This window comes from Pseudonaja textilis, chromosome Z (assembly GCF_049901715.1).
Source record: "Pseudonaja textilis isolate UNSWEBS1 chromosome Z, rPseTex1.2, whole genome shotgun sequence".
Taxonomy (NCBI): Eukaryota; Metazoa; Chordata; class Lepidosauria; order Squamata; family Elapidae; genus Pseudonaja; species Pseudonaja textilis.
Window position 1 is genome coordinate 44,180,116 of NC_142008.1, and position 12,901 is coordinate 44,193,016.

A 12,901-nucleotide genomic window follows, 5' to 3' on the forward strand; every position below is an offset into this window, starting at 1 on the left:
GCAGAATCTTACCCCACCTTTGTTAATGGGTGGGCCTGGGCCAGAATACTTTACATAACAAGGAACTCCAGGTAAAACTATAGCAATTACCAAAAGCCCTTTTAAGGGCATAAATCATCCAGCAAGGCTAGACCAAGCCTGGAACTCAGGACAGCCTACAGAGGTGCCCCTGGGAGTCTGACAACCAATGGGATACATTTCTTACACAGGAACAGGAAACACTAAGGTGGGGCCCAACAAAGGTTATAAAACCCAGGCACTCTCAGCAACTCAGCCCTTCTGGACCTTCTCTTCTCACCCTTTTTTCTTGATCTCTTCTCACCTTGAAGCATGTGATCACCCTTCTCTGGAGCTCCAGGCCATGTGGTCCTGTCCATTATTAAACCTCCCAAGCAGCCTCCATGTTTCCAGTGTCTTTTTCCCCACTTGGAACTGAACCCAGAAGGATATTTCTTTCAACACAGTGCAATGATAAACATCTTGCTAGTAGTATCTGATGGATTATACATGACCTATTTTCACAAGACTTTATGGGACAAATGAAAGTTTCGTATTGGAAAACTACCTGAAAATATATATCAGTTTAATATGGGAATTCTAACAGCTATCTACGTGAAAATGTTTGCACATTAAATATCTGACTTTGGAAATAAATAAAATGGAATGTTAGCAAATGTGAAACATATGTCCTCTTTCCCATCTCAAATTAATATAGATGCACACACCTATGCTTCAGTGATATGACTTTTTTATAAACAAAAAATGCTAATGATTTGCTTTTATTTAAAGAGATAAATTCATTTGTAGAATTTTTTAAAAACATTCCCTCAAAAAATTAGTTACATTCTTTTTGAAGCCAAGGACTTCAAACTTCTTTATGGCTTTCACAGAACTATTTACAGCTTAAATGACTGAGTTGTTAACATTTCTTTCAACATATGACTTGAGGGGATACATGCACTCTACAATTAAGTACATAGCACCTACAAAATGTTCTGCTAACCAGATTGCTAATTAGCATGCTGTTTTTTATAATGCTTCATAAAACTCTACTTAATGCAATCAGATGAGAAAAAAATCATTAAAAGTTACTTCAATTGCTGCTGTGCAAGGTGTCTCACGACTCACATTATCCCTACAGCCTTTTTATTATGATTATTGCTCACCCCATGATTTTCATTTGATACTGATTTGAGAACCCCAGGGCAAGCACAGTCTCCTCAGAAGCTTTGTGTAGTGCTTCCTAAACTTTTTACTTAATCAAAGTTACTTATCATAGGATTCTTTTTACCCAGTGTAAGTAAAACACATTAAATAAATATAAATGTCTTGTTGTTGTGGGACAGTGGCTTGATATGTCATTACCCAAAGGGGGGAAAACACCTTTTATCCAATTTAGGATAATTTACCTGAAGCACTGAGCTAGACCAAACAACTTACTCTCTGTTTTGAGTTTCTATTAAAATAACTCAGTATCTATTCTCTCATTCCTGAAAATCTATTAAGCTTTATTCAGCAGATCTTTCGATGATTTGCAGTGAAGCAGCAGTGTTTCTGCTATTGTCTAATAATATGAGTCCCTTTATATTTGATAACCGGAAGAAAATATTTTGAGGAAAACAAGAAATAGATTTTCAAATTTTGTGATATTGGGTTTAATATTAATCACAAATTCCTCAGTATATGCTCAAAATTATCTTATAGTTAAACTATATCTGACCAAAATTGGTAAATATTAAGATTAAAATTAAATAATAAATAACCAAGTAGATCCCACAATAGGATTGCTAACTGTAACAGCATTAAAAGCAAACTCAACCAAAACCAGTAAAGTGATAAACAAACAGGTAAACTCAGGAATTTTTCTGACAAGGATCTTGATAAGCTGGAAATCAAGTCAGACCTTACAGTCAGAGATTTTTCAATTGTTCTGTCATACCTGCCCAGGTTGTCCCCTATATATTAAAAGTTTCTAGCTCCATCTGAACACAGTTGGCTCTCATAATCTCTGGTTTCTTTAGCAGATTAGTTCAGAATAATCTACTCTCTTTATCTCTTACAGTTCTTGAATACTTGTATTTGTCTTCTGATATTTTGTCTTCAGATGATGGTATCAATAGATGAAATGGATGAAAAAAGCTCCTAGTTCATTCCAGGGTTTCCAGGATCAAGTCTGGGTTAGGACCTAGAAGTAATGTGCCTGGCTTTTGAGGTTGACTTTTAGTAAAGGGCCATAATGTCACCTTCCCTTCTCTGCCAGAGAAGATAATCTTCATCATAAAATATTGGTAGAAGTTGGCACTCAACGTAGCGATGTAATCATCTGTACATCCTAAGCTATTTTATCCTTCATGACATATCACATCTCATGGGTATTACAATTTCTCTCCCTGTCAAAAGGACTCTAGGATATAAATTATCTTGTGTACTGTTTTCTCCATAAGGTAAGTACTTGAAGAGTGTGGGAAGTGGGTAAATGAGAGGACTAAGAGAGAGAAGAATTGAGGAATAACATAGATCTATAAATACAAAGTGGAGTGAAGATTGGAAAGATGCTTAGCTTCTACTCCATAGGATTACTTTGGTGAATGGATTAAGAAATCTGGAAATGCATTTCCTAAGATGACTTTAAAGAAATAAATGTTGGCTAGACTGCCATTTACAGGCAGCCAAGGATGTGATTTCTGGAACAATTTCTTTAAATTGTTCTTTTAATATGCCCAGTAATGTTTGGTGTTCCTATAAAAACTGCCTGCCTTTTGTGAGCATATTTGAAAGTGGGCTCATAGTTAGAAAATATAGTGGGCAAAATAGAGTAGTTAGTAAAAAAAAAAAAGTGTGACTAGCCAACCTAAGGCACAGACAATAGAGCTGGGAAGTGCTGCATTTAGCTTTTAATAGTCCTCCTTCTCCAGTCTTTCTCCATACCAGAGGAAAATACATGATAAAATAAACTACTTTTAGAAGGTGCTTTGGTAATTACATAAGTTACATAATTATCTTTTACATATAATTTCTTTGATTTTATTTTTAACTATTCAAATGACCAGAACAAAATATTTCAATTTATTTTATCTTTGTTTCTTGCTGAAATGGTAAAATTGCAAAATTAGATATTTGTAAAGAAAAAAGCCATACACGTAGCCTTAAAAGTCACATAATTCTTCATAAAATCTTTTTAAAAGAACATGAACTCTTTTCAGAAACATAAAAAAGTATGTGCTTGTCAAATTGTCCTGTTAAGTCAAATCTAACCTACAGCCTATCTTTCCTTAGGCTGATAATGTTCTAGTTGATGTGACATGTCCCTAAAGGTTTGTCAAACAGGGAGGAACATGTTAGAAATGCACTAGCCTTTCTTAGGCAAAATATGTGTTTACTGAACACTATCAGCTAACTCAGGCATAGAAATGATAGTAAATGGAACTCAATATAATCTAGCATGTCAGGAAACTACATTAGAAAACAGAGGTCACATTTCCAAACAAAATCTCATTATTGCTACCACTGTAAGAAGTCTGTACCTCTATTTCATCAGAGATCAAATTTCAAAAAGCAAAATTCACAAACAGCAGTGTGATAGATTTAAGCAGATTTTTAAAAAATTTAGGTTGCTTTATTGTTCTGCTTTAACATATGCTATTCCAAAATCAAAATGACATGTGGTAGATGATATAAATATTTCAATATTTCAACAGCATTTGGAATACAGGTTACTGACTAATATTAGCCATTATTTACTCAGCAAAGATTATAGAAAAACTTTGTTGCTTAGAATAAAGTTATATGTTAATGGAAACATGAAGCAGACATTGAAAATGGGATTTCCGGGGATCTAGGAATGAAACAGCACAGAATATATTTATTGGGTACAAATCCAGGTTTTAACATAATCATCATGAAAAGAAAAAATAGGCTACAGTACAATGAAAAATGCTATTGGTATTTATTGCATATTACTTTCTTGTGTCTACATGCTATTTGCCATAGCATGTGAGATTTCAGGTTGCTCTTAAGAGGAAGCCATCTTAGAATTGAACAAATAAAATTCTGAATAGAATATTCTGTTTTGTAGAATGAAGTGCATATGCTTGTATGGATTTGTACATGAATTTGCACAATTAAGCTTGGAATTTTGAAGATTTGTGTTTCCTATGATTCTTTCTCTCAAGAATCACAATTCATAATTTATTGTTTGTATTAAAGTTATTGTTTATTTTAATGTCTTCTATTCTAAGGGAATTGTTTGATAAAACACTATAAGAAAAACTGTGAAGGTGCTCTATAGTTGAGTAATGAAAAGATTAATTGGTCTATTCAATTTGATCTATTGGAAAAAGAAAAAAGTTGTATTTATCTGTCAGTCTATCTATTTATACATCTATATTCTACCTTTTCTCAAGATAGCAAGTATAAAACAGCATACTTTGTATAGAAATCTATAAAAATCAAGCAATTGTGAGTGCTAGTCCTGCCTCAGGCATGAAGCCAGCTAGGTAGCCTTGGATTAGTCATTTACTCAGCCTTCGGAGGGGATGGGGTGGACAATGACAAACTACTTCCAAAAATCTTACTCAAAAAAATTAGTCCAGGGGGTTGTCACAGGAGTAAAGATCGATTTAAAAAATAAAAAAAGTTAATAGTTAAGATGCTTTATACAATTCTTTTTCAAATTATCCGTTCTGTTAAACAAAATGTATTTATTTGTTAAACATATTTCTGTGTCATTACACATGAAAATCAACATGATTTTTCATAACATACAAACAAAAACAAAGTGGCAAAATGTCAGAACAAGCTTTTAGAAAATATGAAATGCAGAAAATATGATTTGAAAATTACAGTTAAAAACTTGCTTTCATGTTTTACAAATATATGGACAGACTCAGATCACAGCACTAGTGTGGAAGCATGGCCATATCACTTCCTCTTTCCCAAAGTTTTACACCTTGGGCTTGCATTTCCCTGTCTTCCCTTTTGTAACATGCAGTAATAATTTAATAGGAAATTTCTATCTTTCATACGTCCAGCTGATACAGAGAAGGATGAATTGTAATTATTTTGTATGTCTCCATGATATAAGAAAAATATAGACAATAAATTATGGAAAAATGATAAATGAAAAATGATAATGTATAGATGCCATCTTTGATGTCTTATAGCTTTCTATGTTTGTTTTCCTACTCTATTATTGCTATTTTATTTTATTGTATTATGTTAATATTCATCAAACATGCATTAGAATGAGCATGAGCTATATATGAAGCATGGAAATAGCATCACCAAAAATCCAGTTCTATTTTTAATGTCATTTTTAAATTAATGACTCACAGGATGCCAATTTTGTATTGTATCTACTGTCTGCTCATTTGTTTCATATTATCATGCATAATATGAACAGTTTATGACTCAAAACTTGGATTTTTTTTAAAAAAGGCAGAATACTAGATATGAGAAGCATACAGGTAGTTCTTGACTTACAACCATTTGTTTAAATCACCCTTCAAAGTTACAAAAGCACTGAAAACAGTGATTTATTATCAGTTTTCTCACTTATGACTGTTGCAGCATCCGTACAATCACGTGACCAAACCCTGGATGCTTGGCAGCCAGCATATATTACAACAGTTGCAAAATTCTGGGATCCCAAGGTTGTCACCTGCAACTTTCTTAGGAAAAGCAAAGTCAATGGGGGAAGCCAAATCTGCTTAACAAATGCATGATTCACTTAACAACTTCAGTGATTTGCTTAAAAATGCTTTAGAACTTTACAACCATGGCAAAAAAGGTTGTAAAATGGGGCCTGACTTACTTAACTATTCCCTTGCTTAGCAAGGGAAATTTTGAGTTCAATTGCAGTTGTAAGTAGAGCACCACCTGTATCTCAAAATGTATAACGCTTAAACCTATCCTTGAAAATTTACAGCTCAACAGTTGTAATGATTCTGGGTTTTTCTCTTCTCAATATAAATTTGTTTGTTTTCCAGACAGTAAGAAAAAAACAGAAGGAGAGTATTTATAAACTCTTAAAAGTCAAAATAATGTCAAAACTGCATATGTTAACTATACAAATTATATTTACATAGTTAATTGTGCTTCTTAATTAAACTCTAGAAGAAAGCAGACAACGGGTATTCATGAAATGAATGTAAGAGCTGTCCAAGTTTTTTTTTCACAGTATGAAAACAGCTATATAGAACATATGTGTTTTGCAATTACACAGCTTTGTTTTATTTCTGTGCCTCTTTCCCTAACAGGACCCATCTGGTAAGATATGGAACAACCAGTTAAAAAGATAATACTATTGATGAATATTCATAAACAAGTCTCAGCTGAATTCAACAGACTTATTCCTAGCTAGGTGTGCACAAAATTTCAGTTTGTTATAAATTCAATGATTTCAATATCATTTCATCTTAAATAAATACTAATATTATTGCAGCTTAAGTTTCCATGTTCTTAAGACATTCCAGATATTTCAGACATTATGTTGCTATATGTCAGTGTGTCTTTTACAATATTGATGCTACAGTATAGATCATTTTTACTAACTGTAAATTTACCACTTGCAGTCAGAGAATCATAAAACTTTTCCAGATCCTCAGAACTACACCGGTATCTGTGGTCAAAGAACCCTTCAGAATTTCAGTAGGCATCAACATTGCAATAAAGGGCAATTGGCAGAATAATATTTCCAAGCGCTGACTGCCATCAATCATTTGCAGAAACAACAAAAAAGAATTAACTTTGTAACCAGTCCTTGGATTTAAACCACTGCAGGTCTGTAAAGCAAAGCAAAGTAAAATCATGACATTTCACTTAGCAACTGTTTAATTCAATGTCCGAGTTGCCAGTCCCAATTGCAGTCACTAAACTAGGACTACTTGTTACAGGGTGAATAAATTGAAATGTATTCCATTTGTTAGAAGTACAGTATATAGCTACATAAGGAACATTTCTATAATCTGAGTTCCATTTCAAAATGTAAGTAGAATATATCTTTACAATATGTCTATAAGACTTTCCTTTGAAAAGAATGTTAATACCTTCTGTGTTTTGGGAGGTGAAAAGGGATCATGCAATTTCTCCATGACTGAGGAACACGTTCTAGTCCATTCTATCTTCCCCACATTCAGAAGGCATGACTATATTCTAAATAAAGATTTCTCCTTTCATTGAAGAGTTTAACATGTGGTTTTTGCTGTACTCTTCTATTTATCTGTGGAATGCCTTAATTAGGAAAATCATTTGGCATCCATTTAATGTTCTTCTGGGGTAGGGGTGTCAAACTCAATTTCATTGAGGGCCACATCAGGGTTGTGTTGAGCTGGGGGGGCTGGGATGGGTGTGTCTGGGTGGCGTGGCCAGCATGGCGTCACTTGTGTGTGGGGAATCTGTGATGGCCCGAGTGCTCTGCCAGTGAAAACAGGCTCTTGAGCTCAGTTTTTGGCTGGGACAGCCTCCTGTAATCCTCTGCCAATGAAAACGGAGCTTGGAGGAGGCTTCACACAGCCCTCATGAGTTCTGTTTTCACTGGCAGAGGCGCTGCAGGCCAGTCCTTCGCTATTTCCAGGGCAGCCCCATGGGCCAGATCTAAGCACTCCACAGGCCAAATCCAGCCTCTGGGCCTTGAGTTGACACCCCTGTTCTGCGGCATTAAGTGGAGGGTTTAAAAAAAAAACTCAGCAAACACTAGCAACTCTTTTAGTGCTTTTTATGTTTTACTTGTTCCTGGTGCATTTGCTACTTTTTGTCATTTTAGTTAGTGATTCTTATGTGGTGATTTGTCATCATTAAGTTCTATGGGCTTAATTAAACCAAAGAAATTCAGCTACTGGGCAGTTTAAAAATGTAATAAACAAACACAGTGATTCATGGGAAAGCTCAGCCCTATTTAGTATTCTTGTTAAAAGGGATTCAACATTATTAGTTTCCACACAACAATGGTACTGAGAAATTTATCAGTTTAGTTTATGTCCCTATAAATAATTTAAATACTTATTTTGAGTTTTTATTTGAATCCATTGAAAAAGCAGATAAATATTAATTTATAATTAATTAGTTCAAAATAATGGATCTGATGTGTTCTCTCATTAGTTATAATTAATCCAATAACTAATCTGACATAAACAAATTGTAAGATAATTACTCTTAAAGAGAATATTTGTAGCTCAGAGTTGAAATGAGGAGTCACTGGTGCTCTCTGAGCTTGGTTGTTTTCTTGCAGACGTTTCATTATCCAAACTGGATAATATTATCAGAGACTAATTCTGCTGATTTTGTGTGTGTACATACAGATGTTTGTGTGTATGTGTGCACACATTTGTAGAAAGATTTTTTTGGCTTGCCAATAATTAAATGGAAGTATATGATGTGGAACTCAAACTTCACTATAGTACTTACAGCATTGAAGTTGGGAAAGAGATTGACAGCTGCAGCAGTGTCCAGTGGGAATGGAAGAAAGGGTTTGAGATCCAATGATGGTGGCAAGGAGGGAATTGAAGGTCGTACCAGGGCTGGAAAAGCAGGACTCTGGCATGTACCTCCTATATAAAGAAAAAGAAAAGAACAAATGAAATCATACATAATGATGTAAAGCTGTTCAATACCACAGACAATACTGCTACCCTTCAAAAAGATCTTGACTGTGTATCAGAATGGTCAAACAAATGGCAACTTCAAATCTCAACAAATAAATGCTCTGTCTTACATATTGGCAAAAAAAATCCGAAAATAAATACAAGCTGAATAGTCAAGATCTTGTTGATGATCCAAGCTCTGTAAAGGACCTTGGAATACTCACCTCTAATGATCTAAGTGCTAGAGCCCACTGCAACTACATAGCCAAAAAGGAATTAAGAGTTGTTAACCTAATCTTACGTAGCTTTTTCTCTGGTAATATCACACTACTAACTAGAGCATACAAAACATTTGCTAGACCAATACTCAAATACAGCTCATCAGTCTGGAACCCACATTACGTATCTGATATTAGCACAATTGAGAAAGTCCAGAAATATTTCACAAGAAGAGTTCTCCACTCCTCTACTGTTGTAGAATACCTTATGCCACCAGACTTGAAATTCTAGAACTAGAAAACCTTGAATTACGCCGTCTTTGGTCTGATTTAAGCATGGTATATAAAATCATACATTGCAATGTCCTACCTGTCAATGAATACTTCAGCTTCAACCATAACAACACAAGAGCACACAACAGATACAAACTCAAGGTTAACCGTACCAAGCTTGATTGCAGGAAATACGACTTCAGCAACAGAGTGGTCAATGTCTGGAATACTCTACCCAACTCTATAGTTTCTTCGCCAAACCCCAAAAACTTTAACCTTAGACTGTCTACTATTGACCTCACCCCTTTCCTAAGAGGTCTGTAGGGGCGTGCATAAGCGCACCAACGTGCCTACCGTCCCTGTCCTATTGTTTCTTTTATTTTCTTTTATTTTTCTTATATGTACCCATTTCATGTATTCATAACTATGTATACACTTATACTTATTATCTTGTAAACAATTGACAAATAAATAAATAAATAAATAATAAATAAAATAAATAATTGTTTCTTAATTTAGTTGCATTCTAATTTGGACTGCAGGTATTAAAACTAAATCAGTAAAAAACATTTTTTTATCATTCCCATTTTTTAAGGAATCCTAGCAGGAAACAATTATTTTTTTCACTAGTATTGAGTTCCAGATTGCTCTAAGTATGAACCACATCTCCAATATCATTACTCCATGAAGCTGAGGAATCCCTCTGAGGTATATAAACCTTTACATTTAGAGGGACATTTTGCCATAATCCCTTATAGTGGTATAGTACTCTTTTTATCCACTTATTTAGGATATAGTTGTCAGCACTAATGGCAGAATGAAATTATTGAATTAGAGGTTGGCAGTTAGGAGGAAGGTGAATAACTTATCCTTCTCAGAATAAAAAAGTCAAAAATATTTGCCTTTAAAAAAAGAAGAAAGAACTTATGCAGCCCTACGTTTGCAACAGATAAGCCCACAGATAAGCCTGTAATTTTCTTCTTACAAAAGTTACTGTTTAAAATTGTGGTTTTTGTCAATTTGTGTCAAATAGCCTCTGGCAAATATCCTAAAGTGCAGAAAAAACAATTGCCACCAACCACTGAGGACCTGTATACCGCATGAGTTAAAAAGAGGGCTGTGAAAATATCTACAGACCCCTCACATCCTGCACATAAATTGTTTCAACTTCTACCCTCAAAACAATGCTATAGGGCACTGCACACCAGAACAACTAGACACAAGGACAGTTTTTCCCCTGTTAAACAACTAATTCCCACAACACTGTCAACTTATTGACTGTATTACTATTATTCCTCTCATTCTTCCTGGTACCTATCCCTTCCCACTTATGACTATAACTAAGTTGCTTGTATCTTTACAATTTATATTATTTTATTTGTTTCCTAGTATGGTTTGATTGTTTATTAATAACCTATGACCATCACTAAGTGTTGAATCTTATGATTCTTGATGAATGTATTTTTTCCTTTGTGTACACTGAGAGCATATGCACCAAAGGAAAATTCCTTGTGTGCCCAATCACATTTGACCAATAAAGAATTCTGTTCTATTCTATTCTATTTTATAGCATGCCTGCAGGCAAAAGTAATATGAAAATTAGCCATGAAATATGATTTTATTGATCAAAGACAGCCTATTATATATGAATGGGAGAAAAGATATAAAGACATTTTCAAATTACTCTATAAGGAAAAACCATTTCTGTTTTCAACATTTAAAGATTCCATTTATACTCTTAATAAATTAATTCATGTATTTATCCATAAGGGGCTTTATAATTAACTGATTTGTGATTGATTTCAGTGAATAACTTAGTAAAGATACTTATAAAAGCAGGCAATACAATATGAAATGAAGCATTCCCTAAAATTCTGGAAGAATTTTCAAATCATTTGGCAAATATATTCCTATATTGATCTTTGCTTTCTTTATAACAGTAGGAAAGTATATTGAAATGAAACTGCATTTCTCTTGGATTTTTTAAAATAATTTTTATATTTAAAAAAAAACATCTCTTGGTGAACAGTGAGGTTCCAGGTTTTTACATTTCAATGCAAACATGACCATAGTTACATATTCACCTTTCTTATTCAATTTCATATAATATTATTATTCTATTTTCCTTTAAATATTCTCAAATATTAAATTCATTACACCTATTTTTGCAATTCCAGTTCATATATTAATTTATTTCATTTATCTTAAAATATTCTCATATCTTATTTTACAATACTATCTAAAATTCTTATTTAATTTCTATATTCATTACACATATTGCTTTTATCTGTCACGTTTGCAATTTTATCACATATTGTTATTCCATTCATTATTCAATAAATTTTATCCTTATTTTAATAAGTCAAAAAGTTGTCCCCTTTATGTCAATTTGAGTTTGCCACCTATTTACCATATACATTCCTTCAATTTATTCCCTTTAATTCATTTTAAAAATTTACCATAGTGTAGTCATTTTTAATTACCACATTCTACATTACTAATAATATTCTCCAAACTACTACATATCACATATGCATATATATTTTGTCAGATTCTGCATGGTATTCTTTTTCTCAATTACCTTATAAATCATCTATATATTCCAAAAATATTAATCTGTTCAATTAATTGTAGAAACTGATATTATTCTTTCCATTACAATTCTCATAATTCATTTTAACTTTATTCATTGCTTCATTAAGTATCAATTAATATTCTTATAATAAATTCCACGTTCCACCCTTTCTTTTCGCTTTTCCCTTTTTAAACTTTTATTAATTTTGCTAAATCTAGTTATTAGCTATTACTTCTTTTCAACATGTTCAATTATAGCATTTACTTATGCCTATTTAGTGCCAAAAGTCCAATAATTATCCAGTTTAATTTCCAAGCCTTTTGTAATAAGGTATTTTCCTCTAAATTTTCCACCTCCAAATTAATTCATTTCAAAACCAAAATCATAAGTTCAGATTTTCTTCTCACTCTCTCTGGTTGCCACTTTTACACACTTTCATCAAAAATAATTCTTTATTTCTTAATTCCGGGGTACCTTAATGTCCATATATATTGCCTGGTTCACACACTGCTCACAACTTCACCGTTCCAGCATAGTCTTAGTTTCCTGGATTGCCTCCCATCTTCATGGTAGCCATTTTAGACCACTGCTGAAACTTGTATTTGGAGGGAGTTTATCTTGTCAAGGAGTGGAGATGCTGCTCCCCTCAACCCTCCAAGTGCTCCCACTTTCTTCACCACCCCTCCAGGGTGGTTCTGATCTCAATTAGGATCCTCCAACAAGCGAGATCATGGATTCCGCTCAGACATGACAGAAAAACAACTGGAATTCCATTTCTCTTGGATTTTGATAAGCATATTTCTCTTTGAGATGGATCACCATTTGTTACTAGCTCCTGATTGACAGATTACAACATACTGAATATGTCTATACTATACGTAGTCTATACGTAAAAATCTATATGTATTTGTTTAAAATGGTTCTCTATTTTGGTACATCTCTAGATCATCATCTTAGATGTTAAATAATTCCTGCAAATGGTGATCATGTAACTGTGGACTATGTGATAGTTGTAAAGATCCACCAGTTGAATGGTGATCATGTGATCCCAAGGATGTTACTACAGTTATAAGCACAAAAATTTGTTATAAAGTTAGTTTTTCAGCATTAACATTTGATGTCATAACATCAAACAGTCACTAAACAGGCAGTTTTTAAGCAAGTCTACCTGTATTAAAATGCTGTGGAAACATATCTCAACTGAGGCTTCATTTCAAGTGAAGATTCATGATATAGTATACTAAATCATCCATTCT

At 33.5% G+C, this 12,901-nt stretch overlaps 1 protein-coding gene across 3 annotated transcripts in view; it reads right to left on the minus strand.

Annotated features, from left to right (window-relative positions):
- ZNF385D (zinc finger protein 385D) overlaps positions 1–12,901 on the minus strand; it is a 218,807-nt gene that overhangs the window by 157,947 nt on the left and 47,959 nt on the right. For all 3 annotated transcript variants that reach the window (XM_087917076.1, XM_087917078.1, XM_026708235.2), the window contains exon 2: positions 8,404–8,546. In XM_087917076.1, the coding sequence (XP_087773202.1) occupies positions 8,404–8,546 (143 nt within the window). The remainder of the gene's footprint in view (positions 1–8,403; positions 8,547–12,901) is intronic.